The sequence below is a fragment of the Neophocaena asiaeorientalis genome, unplaced genomic scaffold, assembly GCF_003031525.2.
Source record: "Neophocaena asiaeorientalis asiaeorientalis breed wild unplaced genomic scaffold, Neophocaena_asiaeorientalis_V1.1 scaffold400, whole genome shotgun sequence".
NCBI lineage: Eukaryota > Metazoa > Chordata > Mammalia > Artiodactyla > Phocoenidae > Neophocaena > Neophocaena asiaeorientalis.
In genome coordinates this window covers 1,706,993-1,724,663 of record NW_020175089.1, presented here as the reverse complement: position 1 = coordinate 1,724,663, position 17,671 = coordinate 1,706,993, and the positions used below count along the sequence as shown (strand labels likewise).

The window sequence follows — 17,671 nt, the reverse complement described above, 5'->3', positions numbered from 1 at the left end:
ATGTCGTTGTTAACCCTGAGATAAGTTAATAGAATCTCTCATCCCAGAGACACTTACTTAAACATTTCCATTTAAAATAATATGTTTGGGGCAGTTATTCATATAACAGTACTTAAGAAATGTTTTCAAAGGCAAGAAAGCATTTTTGTGGGTGAACACATTTACACTCCAAATTATTATAGTCATTGGTACCTCTCTGTGGGATTTGCATACATGTGGATACTGGGGAAGTGGTCAAGTTCCTTAATACCTACGGCTTGATATTTGAGGATTTTAATGTTCTTGTCAGCCTTTCTTTAAAGGGAGGTGATGTGGGATTCACCACACTCAGAAAGTCAGTTCTAGTCATTGGTACTGGGAGGGAACAGGAGAAAAATAGAAAAGGTTCTTTAAAAAGGTCTGGCTGTCATAATATCATCCTTGGGGCTTCTTGTTGTCTGAGAGCAGCTGTTGGCAGCTTTCAACCAAAGCAATGAACTCAAGACCTTCTAGCTAGATTTTGCCAAGCTCTGTGATTTGATGACAGTTCCGAAATAAGGCAATGACATCCCAATTCTTTAGAAAAGGTAACTTCTTAATTCATGAGAATCCTGTTCTCCTTCATAATACTACCTAAGAAGGAGGAAATATTTACTCACTAACACCAAAATGGAGAATTGAGAGATAAGATGTCTCTATTTCCATACTAATTTTTCCTGATTATTTTCCCTGAAAAAATATTATGATCATATCCATAAAGAATCATAAAATCATGGTGAACTCAAGTAGAGAAATAAACAAACCTCTCAAAATGCCTTTTGCAACAATGGGCAGGGATGTCAGTCTTCTCAGCCATTTAATATCCTCCCAGCTGATAGATGGGTCTATTGCTTTAGCCACATATGCAGCAAGTCCACTGTTGTCTCCAAAATTTTCCTTGGGAGAAAATGCTAAATCATTGGTTTCAAAATTTTTCATTCTGAAATAAAGAATTGCACAAAATGAGATATTTCCCAAAGTTAAAGATATCTTTACAATGACTCATTCAATGAAAAAAAAAAAAAAAACAGGGTTCCCTTTTCAAATCAATGGGCTGTTCACTCTTCAACCATCTACAGATTGATTGCATTTACATTTTCCATGTTTTGGTGGATGATTCCAGGCTAAATGTGACAATCGAGTGGACTTAATTGGTCACTTACAGTTTATTTTACATCTTAGGTTTTTACATAAATAAATGAGTTTAAAGGAGAAATGTTTGGCCAAGTTTAAATATCTCTACATTTTTAAGCCACTTTATGAATATAAACAATAAATTTGATGCTATTTTCAGCCAGCAATGCATACTAAGCATAAAGATGAACACTTGCTTGGTGCATCACAATTTACAAGGGGCATTCATATAGCCACAATTTTAAAAGCTTTTGGAAAATAAAATTGATACTCTATAATTCCTATTTTATGTAGAAAATAAAACCAGAGCTGCAGAATGAGATGCCCCCAAGTATAAAACTAGTTAAGGCAGCATTTCAGTTCCAAACTGGGTCTCTTGACTCCTAATTACATTTTCTTCACTCAGATCTCAATTGCATTCTGGCAATTGCATTTGACTTCAGAAATCTTTCAAAGTCCTTGTGGAAAATTCTAGAGGAGACTGGAACTGCAGTAACATGTGTTAACAACTTCTGTCTGTTGTCACTGTAGACTCTTTTCCCTGTCCTGCTATTAGCGTGGTGGTGGTGGTGGTGGGCATAGGGAGAATCGGGAAGTGTTTCTCAGCAAATGAGTTGTCAGCTCTTGCTTTTCCCTCTGCCATTTAGGTGCTTTCTCTGAGCCTCTCTGCCTGCTGACTCAGACTCCCCAATCTTCCAGAAAATCCTGACCAAGACATGAGTTTTCCAATTATCAAGACCTTCCTTACTTTGCCTGTGATGTGATGGTTAGTTTTGTCAGCTTGACTGGGTTAAGGGATGCCTAGGTAACTGGGTGGAACATTATTTCTGGGTGTGTCTGTGAGATTAGCATTTAAATCAGTAGACTGAGGAAAGATGTGGGTGGGCATCTTACAATCTGTTGAGGCCCCAAATAGAACAAAAAGGTGGAGGGAGGACAAATTCATTCTCTCAGTTTGAGCTGGGACGTCCATCATCTCCTGCTCTTGCACATTGGAGCTATTGGTTGTCAAACGTTCTGGCTTGACCAGGACTTACACTATGGGCCCCCAGTTCTTGGGCCTTCACACTCAGATTGGGACTTATACCATTGGCTCCCCTAGTTCTAAGGTTTCAGATTTGGACTTGAACTACTCTGGCTTTCCTGAGCCTCCAGCGTGTAGATAGTAGATTGTGGGATTTCTTAGCCTCCATAATTGTGTGAGCCAATCCCTCATACTAAATCTTTCTATAGATATAGATACTAATATATAGATATGGATATCCTATTGGTTCTGTTTCTCTGGAGAACCTGACTAATACATATGACTTTTTCTTGCTCTTGGAGCCTGAGTCACCATCTACACAGAGGACTCAACTTGTCAAGGGTGTTGGTATATAAATACCCCAGCTTCTTCACACATAGGCAGACTAACTCTGAGAAGTATTCTACAAGATCTCCCAGAGTTTCCCAGCAGGTTTAAATTTTAGTTGCCCATAGCTGTAGCTGTCTTGAAAACATGCCCATTGTTCACTACCTCCCCTCCCTTGCACCTCTTTCCTACTCCTTTCATCTTCCAAAAGAACTACTTGTACTTAAAACAGTGCCTCTCACTCTGCTCCTAAAGGAACCCAAACTGAGACACACCCCATTGAGCTGCTGCCTTCTCCTATGTCTAATTTTGTTAACCCAGCTTAGAACAGTATTTTTCTAATTCACCTGTAAGACTCTGCTACTGGCTTACTCTATACCTGAAGTCTTTTCTCTTAGTCTAATATCCTGATATCTTGACTAGATTTTGGCAGTTCTCCAAGCTAGGGATAAAGTCTTTCCTGCCTGCATCTCTGACCACTAACTGGATTGATGGCCATCTGGATACACAATGGCACCATCCATGTGACTTACCTGCCCTACAGACCCAAATCCAATTACCTACTTCATTTCTCTAAAAGGCTGATTTTGAATGATGACAATGATCTGGACTCACCTTGTTGTTCTGCACATTATAAATTACCATGCTAGCAAATGTCTTCTTTGCATAAAAGTACAACTGTATCTCTCGCTTAGTCATAGGTTTTTATTCCCTTCCACTGGCTTTGCCACTGAACACAGAAAGGATCTTGGAGCCAAGGCTATAGCAATTTTTATATAAACTTAGAAGCACATAGGCACACTATTTTTAAATTTTTTAAGAGAATCATAAGACTTCAGGACTTCCCTGGCGGTCCCGCGGTTAAGACTCCATGCTTCCACTGCAGGGGGCATGGGTTCAATCCCTGGCTGGGAAATTAAGATCCCGCATGCTGCGCTGTGCAGCCAAAAGAAAAAAAAAAGAGAGGGAATCATAAGACTTCAGGACTTCCCTGGCGGTCCCGCGGTTAAGACTCCATGCTTCCACTGCAGGGGGCATGGGTTCGATCCCTGGCTGGGAACTTAAGATCCCGCATGCTGCGCTGTGCAGCCAAAAGAAAAAAAAAAGAGAGTGAATCATAAGACTTCAATACAAAATTAGGTTTAATGCTTTTAGTGTGCTTTCAGCTAAAATAGCTGGTTGTGTAGCTTGGGTGGCATCTATTAACATAAGGACATGAACATTCATATCCCAAGTAACTCTTTTCAACCACTGGCAAAGTTTTCTCAATAAGGATTGAATAGTTAGTCTAATAATTTCATTGACTCAGGTGGCCATTAAATATCACAGAAAATTCCAACTCCATGAGAGTCATACTGGTATCCATCTATTTGCTGAGTTTTGGTCTGGATTTTAGCTGAAATACTTGGGTTTTTTTTTTTTTAATCAACCCACTTAGGGTTGTACATTTTATCAAAGACTTCGGTCTTTTGTGGTCATCCTAACTTTAATTAAGCTAACCTTCTGATCAATAAACATACCCTTACTATGGAGAGCTATTCCATTACTTAGAAATGATATTAAGTGATATTAAATGCCAAACTTCTAAATAATATTGTTAATAAGAAAAAGGTCCAGTCTGTCTATCCTATAGCAAAACCAGGGGGGGAAAAAAAGAATAATATCTGTATGTGTATATTCTCTGCATAGCACCCCACCCCCATCCCAAACAAGCTACAGTGTTTCAGCAGGGGTGGGGTGAAAGGGTGAAATGGATAGGAAAAAACAGAAACATGGATAAAATTATATAAATAACTGTTGTTATTCTTGGATGGTGAAATGCAGATCAACACTTGAATGAATGTTGCCTTACAGAAATTTCAGGGCACAATGAAGCCTTGTTGTTACTCTAAAACGTTGTTCAAAGCCAGAAGCCAAGAAAAAGTTTTCAGATATCTTGACAGAGACCCACGATGGAGTGTTTTACCCATGGCTCTGAAGGAAACCTCCATGAATACTATTTTTATTAGAATTATGACATATACACAGAAAAACACTTAAAGCGGCTTCTGATAACCAAAGTACTCCATTTCATAAGGAAGGAAAAGGGCAACATCAAAATAATAACATGATTACTTGGGACTTAATTCTCCAAATCCCAATCTGTTTAATGACTCAAAGGCAAAGGATAGGATTTCTTCTTTGTAAGAGACTCATTGTGCCTTGAATGGCCCCCAAATATGCTTTTTAATCTAATATAAAAATGATCTTAGTTTTTAGTAAGTTAGTATTATAAAAAGGTAACAACTACTAAAGAAAGTTAACTTTATTAAATAACCAGTTGTAACATTGATAAAGATGACTATTACTGAGAAATATACAATATTTTGCATTGTAAGTATTGATAATGTGACATTAAAGATATAAAGATAAAGCCATATGTCTCCACTGTGGGAAACAAACTATAAAATAACAAACAGTATAACACACAGTATCAACACAATATGAGAGAGAGACATTCATAATACATTATAGAAATGAGTGCATGGAACACTAGCATTTAATTCTGTGGTTAGGAAAACATCTCTATTGATTGCATAGCCCTGCTAATTTCTTCTTCAATGTGGCTGAGCAGTTGGAAGAAAGGTTCAGGGCAAGGATTTTAAGTATGAGCCCAAACCCTCGTTCAACTTCTTGTTTTATTGGGTAAATCTCTTATGATTTAGCACATTTTTATTGATTGATTCAACCTTACTTATTTAGCACCTACTATGTGCCAGTGTTTTAGTAAAATGGTCAAAAATGCCTGGCCACCTAGGGTTGATATTCTAAGCAAGGGAGACAGAAACTAAACAAGGAACATAATAAGTAATTTATGGAGCATGTTAGAATATAAGTGCTATACAAAATAAAGGGGAAAAAAAGAGCAGAATAAGAGGAATGTGATCTGGTAGATGCTTAACTTGAAAGTTTAAATATGGTAAACATGGTCTCAATGAGAAGATATAGAGGAAATTGGCAAATCTGTGCTTTTGTAGTTGTGTCCTGTTGCTGCTATAACACACACACACCTAGAGGCTTTAAAGTGACACAAATTTATCATATTACAGTTCTGGAGGTCAGAAGTCCAAAACGTATCTCATTGGACTAAACTCAAGGTGTCGTTAGGGCTGTTTTCCTTCCAGAAGCTGTAGGGGAGAATCCATTTCCTTTCCTTGTCTAGCTTCTAGAAACCACCTACAGTCCCTGATTCCTGATGCTATCACTCATATCTCTGCTTCTCTCATTGCATCTCCTACTCTGACTCTGACCCTCCTACTTTGCTCTTATAAGAATGCTTTCCATTACTGTGATAATCCAGAATAATTATCCCATCTTGAGATCCTTAACTTAATCACATCTGCAAAGTCCATTTTGCCATGTAAAGTATTAATAACATATTCACAAGTTCTAGGGATCAAAACATGGACATCTTTGGGAGGTCATTATTCTGCTTAATATTATGTGAATTATACTGTGAACATTTTCCTCACCAAATAATTCAGAGGCTGTTGGGTCATGTACAAAGTCCTCCTTCAAATCCTTTTCTCCCTTCCACCTCCACAACCCAAGATCCCCACACATATTGTGTCTCTATTCTGATCTCTACTGTTTATTTTTTATTTTTGTTTCCCAACATAAGGACATGTAGAGTCACCTCTGATGTCAAAATGTAAACGAAGTGAAGTTAGTTATGCATTGATTTGGGGAAAGAACTTTACAGGCAGAGGGAAGAGTCAATTCTGAGGCTCTAAGGGGCAGGTGTGTTTGGCATGTTGAAAGAACAGTAGGAAAGCCAGAGGTTCTAGGAAGAGTGAATGAAGTTGAGGGAGCTGGGCAACTAGATCAGAGAAGCAAGGGGGACACTCACTGGCCACTTTTATCCAGAGAGACCGGGGAAGACAGTGCAGTCTGATCTATTTTTGTGGGCTGTGCTCTGGCTGTTGTGATGAATACATCATTTCAGGGCATAAGGGAGCATCTCCCTGGGCAAATCATCAAAAGTGTAGGTGTTATGATTTACCTTGATCTTAGTCGATGATTGGAAATTTCTTTTCTTTTAACTGCCTTGGTGCTGCACTGAAGAGCCAAATCTTAACCCGGGATAAATGAGCCACCTCTGTGGGGCATGGAGATGGAAGAAGGTCCCTGCCTCAGAGCCTCAGGAACCAGTCTGGTGAATTGGCTTCAATCCTCTCCTCTGCCGAGAGCAGATGAGAATTCGTTTTACTCCCCCTGAGTTTCGGGGACCTCTGGGCCACTTATACTGCACACATATGTGTGTTTTGCATATGGACCAAGCAGAGATTACCAAACTCCTGAACTCTGGCTGGTCCCAGACGCCAGGAGTCAGGTCCTGCCCCCTCCCCTCCAGGCAGAGGAAGCCGTGAGGGTTGGAAGGAGCCGCCGCTTTACAGACTCATTCTCCTCTGGATTTCCTGCCTCCCTTGCCTGCCAAACCTCATTCTGAACAGCCCGGCTTCACCTTCTGTGAGTCAGGTCAGTTGAGGAAAGAAACCTGATTTCATATCAGGCTGTAACAGATGAGCTTTTTGGTAGCGTGTGGCCTCCAGCGGAAGCCTGGGCCTCCCATCATGTGCTCTGCCTTCACTGCTGAATGTGGGCCCCAGGGTGCTGCCCCCCTGAAGCTCACAGGGACAAAAAGGGCCAATGTATGCACTGGGGGCCAGGGCACCAGCAAGGGGTGTTTCCTGTGTTCCCCGTAGCCTGGATGTGTGGCTCATTATTTGATCATCTTCAGACGGGAGATGTGACAAGCTGGGGAGCCGTGGCCACTCCTGTGCACATCGACAGCTGAAAAGGGTCTTTGTCTCCCAGTCCCTCACGTCATCTGGGCAGGAGCCTGGGAGCAAAAAGGGGGGAAAAGCAAAGCAGCCTTCCCATTCCTGGCTAAATGGCCCTGGCACCCAGGAGCAAGAGATACCGGCCAGAATTAACACATGTCATCCGCCATCTAAGTAGATACCGCTCTGAAACACTTGTTATCCTGAGCAAGAAACTGTTTCCTAAGCTTAAAGAAAACCTACTGTATTATTTATTATTGTTGTTGTTGCTAGTAGAAGTGGTAAGAGGAGGAGGAAAAGGAATAGTAAATTCCTTTTTAAACGGCCAAAGCAAAACAATGAGGGACACTTCCTGTCAGAAGCCTAAATCCTGGGAAACTAATTATTTTAGAAAATCTAAAAATGAAAGCAACCAAAATAGAGAAATAATGTGAATACAGGTTTCATATTAAGGAAATTTGAAACCATCTACTTTCTGACGAATTTGGCAAGAAGTAGGAATACGTCAAGGACGTTTGTTTTTGTTTTTGTTCTCTTAGAAAGACAGGATGTTTGTGCAACTCAGTGTCTGGGATGCATGGAGCGGGGTGATTGACAGCTGTCAGGGGGAGCACTTTGTCATTGGGCCATTGACAGTATCCCATACAGAAATAATACCTTAAACCTACCTGGAAGTGTCACGGAGATAACATCACACAGCTCATTTACTTATGGTTTAGCAGCAAGATTTTATGCACAGTAGCTTATACTTAAATAAGTTTACATACAGCAGAGCTATATGACAGTTATGTGGCACTTACCTAAGATTATGGACTTATGTGATGCATGAGAGACATCCCATTCTCTAATACATATGGAATTCCTGGCTTCCAACGATCTTATTGTCCTTATGTGGAATGCTGATTTGATTTTGAATCTTTTAGATTTTGGATCTTTTAAAAGGATTAACTTTATATGTAGACAAAATAAGCAACAGTCCGTGTGAAGTGAGGTCTAGGATTCCAAAGAAGGCATCCCTCATTTCCTGTACTCTGTTGGATGCTTTGAAATCCCATCATCAAAATGTCCTCCATTAAAACTAAGATTTGAGAGTCACCTTTGATTTGAGGTCAAAGAGTTTTAGCCCTATGAAAAACATAAGGGCAGATTTTAGTGGGAACTGAGGGAAGGTAAAAACGAAGGGGAGGGGAGATCTGTAGCTTAAGGAGGTTGGGGGTCTTTCTCAGTAAACTCCATTGAGTTTCTAGTTTTAACTCAAGATGATTCTAATCTTTTACAGGGAAAAGGACAACAATTCCCTGCTGATGGGTGGGCTCACAGTTTAGTTTTAGATTACTAGATACATTGTTTTTGCTAAGATGAATGAATGAGTAAATGGATCAAAGAACGAATGAACCAGTGAATAAGTTAATGAATCTTGATCCATAGGTGAACCACAAGAAAAGAGGAATATTGCTGAAAGAAGTAGTAGATGAAGGAGCAAATGTGTGGCTTCTTTTGTCTCCATTCTTTTAGCTTTCTTCAATCTTCCTTGCCAGAGTTGTTCCAAATACAATAAAAATAAAATTAAAAGGGTGCTTTTTTATTTCAGCAGACAAAGAAATAGGGTATTGGGATCACAATAACAAGCTGTTGTTTAGTTTAAATTAAATATCTTCTGTCTATATGGAAATTCATCTTACTCAAAGCCCTTAATGCACTCTGAGACATAATTTTTTTTTGACTTTTACAAGTATACAGCAATTCCTATCTCTGTTTTTATAGCTCAAGTACGTGACACCCATATAAGGGGTGTGATTTGCTGAGGATTATGTGGATATTGGACAATGGCACCATCTCTAGAACCCAGACCTTGTCATCCCTAGACAAATTCCAGTCAACCATACTTTGGGACCAACATTTTGTGAAGATCTAATTCCCCAGGGCACCCACGTAGAAACTGGAGAAAGTCTTTGGAGTTGGATCATGACAAGAGCAAAGAGAATTAGAAAACCAGCTCAGGGACCCAGTGATCAGAGACCCATGTTTACCTGAGTTGGGGTGGCAGTTTGAACCTGTTACGCACATCATCGAAGCGGTTGCCCAAGTAAGGTGTGTCCACCGTCACAAATATGGCCTTGTAGCCCATCCACTCAGCCCGTCGCACCAGCTGCTTGGTAACCTCACGGTCCTTGTAGATGTACAGCTGCAGCCAGCGAAGTGCCTCAGGACCAGCTTCTGCCACTTCTTCAATTGAGGAGGTGGCCCAGGAGCTCAGCAACATGCCCGTTCCCAGTAACCTGCAAGCTTGGGAAGAAAGGAGAAGATCAAGGTCAGTCTGGCATTTTCCCTACTCCAAAGTCTTCAAGTTATGGTTCCAGGGGTAAAGCCATCTACAAGGGCAATTTGGAAATAAGAAGTTAAGTCTTTAAAAGTAAGAAATATGCATTCCTTTCCACACTCTGTGAACCGATCTCGAAGACAAAAATGACTCAAATAGCCAAAGATGTGCTATGTATTCGGATAAAAAAATTGGGAGCAACTTGAATCTCCAACTTTAGGGGATTAGATAATCTATAGTTCATAAATAAAATGAAATATACACACCCATGGAAAGTAATATTTTTGTGATGGTTAATTTTATGTGTCAGCTTGGCTAAGCAATCGTGCCCAGATATTTGCTCAAATATGTCCAGGATGTTGCTGTGAAGATATTTTTTTAAAGGAGGTTAGCATTTAAATCAGTGGACTTTAAGTAAAGCAGATTACTCTCCATAATGTGAATGGGCCTCATCTAATAAGTTGAAGGCCTTAAGAAAAATACTGACTGTTCTTGAGGAAGAGGGAATTCTGTCAGCAGACTGCCTCCAGACTCAACACCAGCTCAGCCCTTCCTGGGGTCTCTAACGTGCCAGCCATAGATTTTGGACTTACCAGTCTATACAATTGTATGAGCCAATTCCTTAAATCTCTCTCTCTCTCTCTCTCTCTCTCTCTCTCTCTCTCTCTCTCATGCGCGCACGCACAATCCCTCTTTCATTCCACCCCTCTTCTTTTTCTGACTATGACAGTTACAAAAGAATGACATTGACAGACATAGACAGTTTTTCAAGGTATATTAAGAAAGCAGGGAATTCCCTGGCAGTCCAGTGGTTAGTACTCTGCACTCTCACTGCTGGGGCCCAGGTTCAATCCCTGGTCGGGGAACTAAGATCCACATGGCACAGCACCCCCCAAAAAAAAGAAGAAGAAGAAAGAAAAAGAAAGCAAAAATCCTCCAGAATAACATATATAACATGATTTGTACAAATGTGATTATTGGTGTATGGACCTAAACAAACTAATTGTTAATTATAGGTGGGAGAGTTTAATTTTTCTTCCTTTTTAAATTTTATCTTTTAAGCTTTTGTTAAAGGTGCATCTACTATTTATGTTGTCTTTTAAAATTTTATACAATTCATATGTTAGACATTTCAAACAGACATCAGTTACCTCACAATCTTTTAAACAAGATATCAAAAAATGAGCAAATAAATGAAAAATTAGATAAAATCATGTAACTTATTGTCTTAGAGAACTTGAAAGAACATGGGTGATAGGCTTTTTTCCAAAAATAGGTAGTCAAATTGGGGTCAGCTTTAGTGCAGGAGAAACTGATAAAATGTTTGTATGCCAAATGCCAAACATACCAAGAGATAAATAATAAATATATAAAACTGACTGTGACCCTGGGTCATTTGACTTACCTGTGTCCCTGCCATATATCAAATGTGAGTAAAAGTCATCCAAGTGACACTTACAGGGTGATGATAAGAATTAGATGACATGCTGTTTATAAAGCTACTCTGAGAGGTTAAAATGCTTTCATGCTTCTCGAACTTTAGCAGGCAATCAAATCCCCTGGAGTATTTGTGAAAACACAGGTTGTGAAAAACACCCCCAGAGTTTCAGATTCAGTCGGTCTGAGATGGGGCCCAAGAATTTGCCTTTCTAACCAGCTTCCAGGCGGTACTGATGCTGCCAGGCCCCGGACCACACTTTGACATTTAAATAGCATTGTCATTTGATAGTAAAACTCTAAGTTCACCTGGTAACAAAGTGGATTTTGTTTTTGATAAATGTTACTTTTCCTATGTCATTGAAGGTGTTTTTCATCCCTATTTTTCAGGTCACAGGTCAGATAAAGAAGGCTTAAGCTGGAGATTATATTATCTATGGGTTACTAATCTGTTTCCTCCAAGTGTTCCTTTGAGAATTTCTCATAAGGACTCATGATTTGCAAAATATTGTCCAAAAAGACCACATTTTAAGTAAGTAATAATAAGTAGTGATATGTATGAACATCCTGAACCATAGTGTTATTTTCATTGAGTTGTAAATATGGAAAATAACTCTAGGTCATCCAGTGCTGTTTGGAACAAACACTAGAGGACAATGATTGCTGGGATCAGAATCTCCTAACTATCAATTTACCACAAAGAAAATGTGTCCTGAAGAGGATGTGGCCTAAGTAAGGTCACAGAGAGATGGGCAACTGAGTGAAACAAGAACCCAGCATGTCTGACCACTCCCACAGGGCAATGATTTTCCTAGAATTCCCAGATGCTCAGAAGACTCCCCTGGTATCAAATATGGATAAATGTACTCCTCCAATCCTTCAGGGCCATGACACCCAAGGGACACTCACAGTTTTCCATATGCCTGAGGGACAATACCACGGCCAGAGTTCTGTGAAAGCATGGAAATTTGGAAACCAGTGGGTAAGGCCTGCCATTGCTTTCCAGGTGCAGACTGTGGCTGCACAAAGTGGTCCAGCTAAGAGGACTAGCACATGATAAGGCACCTTTTTGTAGTTTATGAAAAGGCATCATGCAGGCAACAGCAGCTCTGCTAATAAGGATCAAAAATCCTCAAACAGATTTCCTTGAATTCATAAGAAATATCTACAGACATTCCACACAGATTGTTAAAATGCTACAAACCAGTGCACCAATAATATTTACTTTACTTAAACTATCAAACTAGCAGGAGGTTTCAGCCTTAACAAGCATTTTGCCCATTTCCCTTGGGTAAGCATGTCTGGAGTAAGGTAAGGCCAATCTGTGTCATCTGGTTCCTGAGTCTTCTGGCTTTGATACTAATGGTTCCTGGTGCTATTGGTGCTTGAGGTTCATTTTCCAAGATTAAATAATACAGGACTGAAATTTTGAATCAGGGTCCCCCCAAATTCTAAGTTACCATTGTTTCCAGGTATAGGCATTCAATAAATACTTGGTAAATTAACAGGTGTACTCCAAGACAGCCTCCTGGATGCAGGGGCAATATCAGAGTCTGTGTTGACATATTATGAGTTGAGGCTAAGATGCTACTCCCAAGAGAGAACAGGAGCAAACCTGAGACGGCTCCATGTTTCTTGGAACATATATTACCAATGTGCTATGATCCCCATTAGCTTGTGATTATTTGCTGTGATAAAGAAAAACATTACTCTGAATAGCCAAAGCAATCCTGAGAAAGAAAAACAGAGCAGAGGAATCAGGCTCCCTGACTTCAGACTATACTACAAAGCTACAGTAATCAAGACATTATGGTACTGGCACAAAAACAGAACTATAAATCAATGGAACAGGATAGAAAGCTCAGAGATAGGGCTTCCCTGGTGGCGCAGTTGTTGAGAGTCCGCCTGCCGATGCAGGGGATGCGGGTTCATGCCCCGGTCCGGGAAGATCCCACATGCCACAGAGAGGCTGGGCCTGAGAGCCATGGCCGCTGAGCCTGCACGTCCGGATCCTGTGCTCCACAACGGGAGAAGCCACAACAGTGAGAGGCATGCATACCGAAAAAAAAAAAGAAAACTCAGAGATAAACCCATGCATATATGTTTACCTTATCTTTGACAAAGGAGGCAAGACTATACAATGGAGAAAAGACAGCGTCTTCAGTAAGTGTTGTGGCACATATATACAATGGAATATTACTCAGCCATAAAAAGAAATGAAATTGAGTTATTTGTAGCGAGGTGGATGGACCTAGAGTCTGTCATAGACAGTGAAGTCAGAAAAACAAATACCATATGCTAACACATATATATGGAATCTAAAAAAATAAAGGTTTTGAAGAACCTAGGGGCAGGATAGGAATAAAGATGCAGATGTAGAGAATGGACTTGAGGACACAGGGAGGGGCAAAGGTAAGCTGGGACGAAGTGAGAGAGTAACATGGACATATATACACTACCAAATGTAAAACAGATAGCTAGTGGGAAGAAGCTGCATAGCACAGAGACATCAGCTCGGTGCTTTGTGACCACCTAGAGGGGTGGGATAGGGAGGGTGGGAGGGAGATGCAAGAGGGAGGGGATATGGGGATATATGTATACATATAGCTCATTCACTTTGTTATACAGCAGAAACTAACACAACATTGTAAAGCAACTATACTCCATTAAACATGTTTAAAAAAAAAAACAGTGATGAATTACATCCACTGTTTTCAACACAGTTTTATGTTAGAAGGAGATAAGGGAGCCTGGGATTTGCAAGAACCACTCACAGAGACAGTTGAAAATTTTCTTACCTCCACTAAGGACAGATCTAAGATTCCATTGGTACATACCAGCATGACAATTCAGCTTGTTAAAATATTGAAATACTTCCATTCCTGTTTGTAAATAACCATGGCTCCAAAGTAAATGACCCCTCTTCCTGAGTCCCTTCAATGTGACATCTCTCTTTTCTCTCACTAAGGAGTCTCTGGATTCCCCAAACCCCACACACCCACACAATCCAGCAATTTAAAGGCTGGTGCCTGGCAGAGCTGGGTACATCCAGACCACCATTAGAGCACTAGAGAAAAACATCTGAGCATCTCTTGCAATTGGTCAAAGTCTTTGCTCTACTGGTTGCTAAATATTTCAAATATCACCTTGGCCTCAGAGATAAACATGTGTCCTTCCAGCTCATATTGTTCTTTGGGGGGCAAAAATTATAAGCTTTTGAATTTTGTAAACCACCTAGCATAGTCAGATTTTGTTGAGAAATTCTAATTCGAGTTATCCTAGTCTAGCGTCAAAAGCTCAAAATTGTTGAAGTCCATTTTCTCTCCCTATTCATTTTCCACAATGAAACTCTCACCTGCTCTCAAAAGTAGCAACTGTCAGATTTCATTTTACAAAGGGCAGGGGTCAACTTTCATAGACCTCCATTCCCAAAATGTGGTGCAGCAACAGAAAACTCCAAAGCACGTCGCCTTTTCCCAACTCCTGGCAAAATGGAGATCATCTCTGAGGTGATATTATTGTAAAGGCAAGGTCTGGCTCTTGCCCATGATGAGGGTCCCCAGTATTTATCCAAGTCTAAAAATCTTGGCTTTCATAATAGTGAGGGTATCCTAGAAACAACGTACCCAGGAGGCTACACCATTAAGTAAACATTGATCCCATATGACTATTTCCTTACTTCCACAAGCTCTTTGTTTCATCATCCCTAAGATATATCTTCAAGGATAGACACCTAAACTTTAAATGCTCTAGATATATTCAGACTTTGTTTATATTTGACATTTCTTTTTCTTCTTTATTTAGAGGCAATAGGAATACATTATGCCATTGCTATTAAAAAATGCATATCACTCACTCACACACACACACACACACACACACACACACACACACACACACACCACTAAAAGAGACACTAGTAAGGTTTTGGACCTTGAAACATCAAAGATAAAACCCTATAAATGACCTACGTGATAACATCTATCTCTCAGAAAGACAAGATCCAATGGATTGAGAGTCAGAAGGCCTGGGCTACAGTCCCAGCTTTGCCAACTGAGGCACATTTCATCTGCAAAGTTTGTCTAACCACAGCTGCTGCCCTGCCCACTTCATAGTGTTGTCAGATGGTCCACTGAGACAATGTTTGTGGATGTTTTCTGGTAAACTCTAAAGCTAAACAATTGTAAAGGGTTAAGTGAGAGAATGCCTAATACTATTTGGGAAAAGAAGTTCTAGATAGCTTTTTAAATTTTCCGAATTTTGCCGAGGACCTGGATTTCTCCTCATTATTCACAATCTTCTCAACACACAGCTTTCCTCTGCAATGGTTTTGATGCGTAAGACACTCATTTATCCTTGCAAATATATGGGCAAATTCTCACTACCTGAAGCAAGAAAGCACTTAAGGGAGAGAGGAAACTTCTCCAGGCCAAGGAATTCTGGACTAGGGCTGATCATTTCCATTAATACATTCCGAGGGTGTATATCTTTTTGGAAAGTCAGGGACAAAACAAAAGCAAATAATCTAGGAGGTGTAACAAAAACATGCATTTCCCCACTCCTCATGCCTACTCTTTATTTGCCTACAGACTTGCATGAAGAGAACTGTGTGGTAAATCTACGTGGCGGCCAGCTTTTGCTAAGTCCAGCCATCAAGCAGTAATACCTAGAAGCAATGGTTCCAAATTCTCCCTACACTTTTTGGTTTCTCTCCTCTTTTATCTGTAATACAACTGCAAATATAATGATACGGAAATAATGAGATTAGTATCATTGTTTATTATCAGCTATAACCCCTCCTCCAACCCCAAAGTGGGCTATGGGCTAGTGGAAAATGTTGGTGCATTGCGTTTAACAGAATAAAAGTTATCCTCAGACCTATCCAAATGAAGTTTCTTATTAGAATTAAATCACATGCCCTAGGCTGGGGAAATGCTTCAGGGTTTACAATAATCTGGCATAAGATCAAGTTAATTCTTCCTCCCCAGACCACCATTCAATAGAAATAACTCAGTTTCCTACACTATGAAACCTGTAATCAACTACCAAGGTTTACATCACTTCATATTAGATATGAATTCAGCCACCCCTGGGGTTGATGCAAATGCTAAACTCTGATGTTTAGCGATTTGGCTGGGCTAGAACAGGTAAATCGCTTTGCAAAGCAGCATGAGCTGGCAAAATCCTCCCTGTGGCTAAGGAATGCAATTGTACTTCTAAATTTTGCCAAGGTTTCATTTTACATCAAGCCTAATAACAACATTTATTTCTAATCCAGGTAGTCTGGATGTGAAGTAGAGAAGACAGGAAACCTATTGTGGCCTTAAATTTTAGGCATGCTAAGTCTGCCTGTCCCAATTCTTTAATTGAAAACTGCTTTGTACACGTCTCTCTTGTGTGTCTTAGAGTCCGCTTCGCAGTTCCTGCTCATTGCAGGCAGTCATCACGAAATCAGCTGGCTCTCAGAAGGTCTTAGAGGATCTTCGGATGAAAATGATATTCATGCTACACCCAAAACTGTTTCATCTTTGAGGATTTAAGTTATGCCTTTGGCTGGGAACCACCAGAAACTTTCATTCCAAGTCTTTGTCCAGTGCTTCTCAAGCTTCGACATGCACAGGAATCACATGGGGCTGTTGATAAAATTCAGATTCTGACTCAATAGGTCTGGGATAGGACTTAGATTCTATATTTCTAACAAGCTCCCGAGTGATGCTGATGCTTGTTTCGTGGACTATACTTTAAGAAGAATGAAGTAGATATCTTCTTTCACAAGGACTCATGCAAGTTAATTGGATATATCTGATGGCCTGAGTAATGACAGGACCTTACAGGAAGCAGGAGGGAGAAACTGACCAGTGGTGTAATGGTGGGTAGCAGCTGGCTCCTGTCTTGTCAGTTGCCAGTCACATACTGCTGAATCTTTCTTCTCCATTGTTGTCCCTCTGGAGAGGGGCGCAGGTACCTTTGCAACATTTTCTTATGCATTCATCTTTTGCTAGATTTAAAGTCAAGGAACTAAATTGCATTACAGTAAGAACCTCTTAGCACACTTAACCATTATCAGACATATTTTATAACCTTGCTTATCCAGGATTTTCCTAGCTTCCTAGATTTCACATTCAAGGCAAAATTAAGCAACAGAATAAAAATAAAATGACAGAAGATGAGGAAAAAGAAGATGTTTCTCAAAGTTGAGAAGGCACAATTTACTAATATAAAATAGCTTCCAAATGTTTAATGTCAACACCAACAACCTTACACATATAAATAAGCTGCTGAATCATCAAATAAAACTAAAGTTCATCATGCTAGGCTTGACAAGGGAGAGAATTATAATACATTTGAGAACGATGTTTATTCACTACCACAAAAAAAAAAGAAAAACAACAACAGAGAAAATGTAAACTATTAGTTATCAATGGGAGTCAATGTCTGTTATTTGGAACATTAATTCATGTGGGATAAATCATATATCCAGATTAGAGCAGAGCAACTAAGCAATGTGCTACTTTGGGTACAAATTGTTTCCTTGAAAATAACTTTCCTATATGGGAGAAGTGAGTTAAGCTTCCAAAATTATGTATT

General features: G+C 39.9%; 1 protein-coding gene across 2 annotated transcripts in view; it reads right to left on the bottom strand.

Annotated features, from left to right (window-relative positions):
• Nucleotides 1–17,671, bottom strand: part of HAO1 (hydroxyacid oxidase 1) — a 60,161-nt gene that overhangs the window by 25,677 nt on the left and 16,813 nt on the right. For both annotated transcript variants that reach the window (XM_024764255.1, XM_024764254.1), the window contains exons 3-4: nt 9,357–9,612; nt 783–958 (exon numbers count right to left, since the gene is read on the bottom strand). In XM_024764255.1, coding sequence (XP_024620023.1) covers nt 783–958; nt 9,357–9,612 — 432 coding nt within the window. The remainder of the gene's footprint in view (nt 1–782; nt 959–9,356; nt 9,613–17,671) is intronic.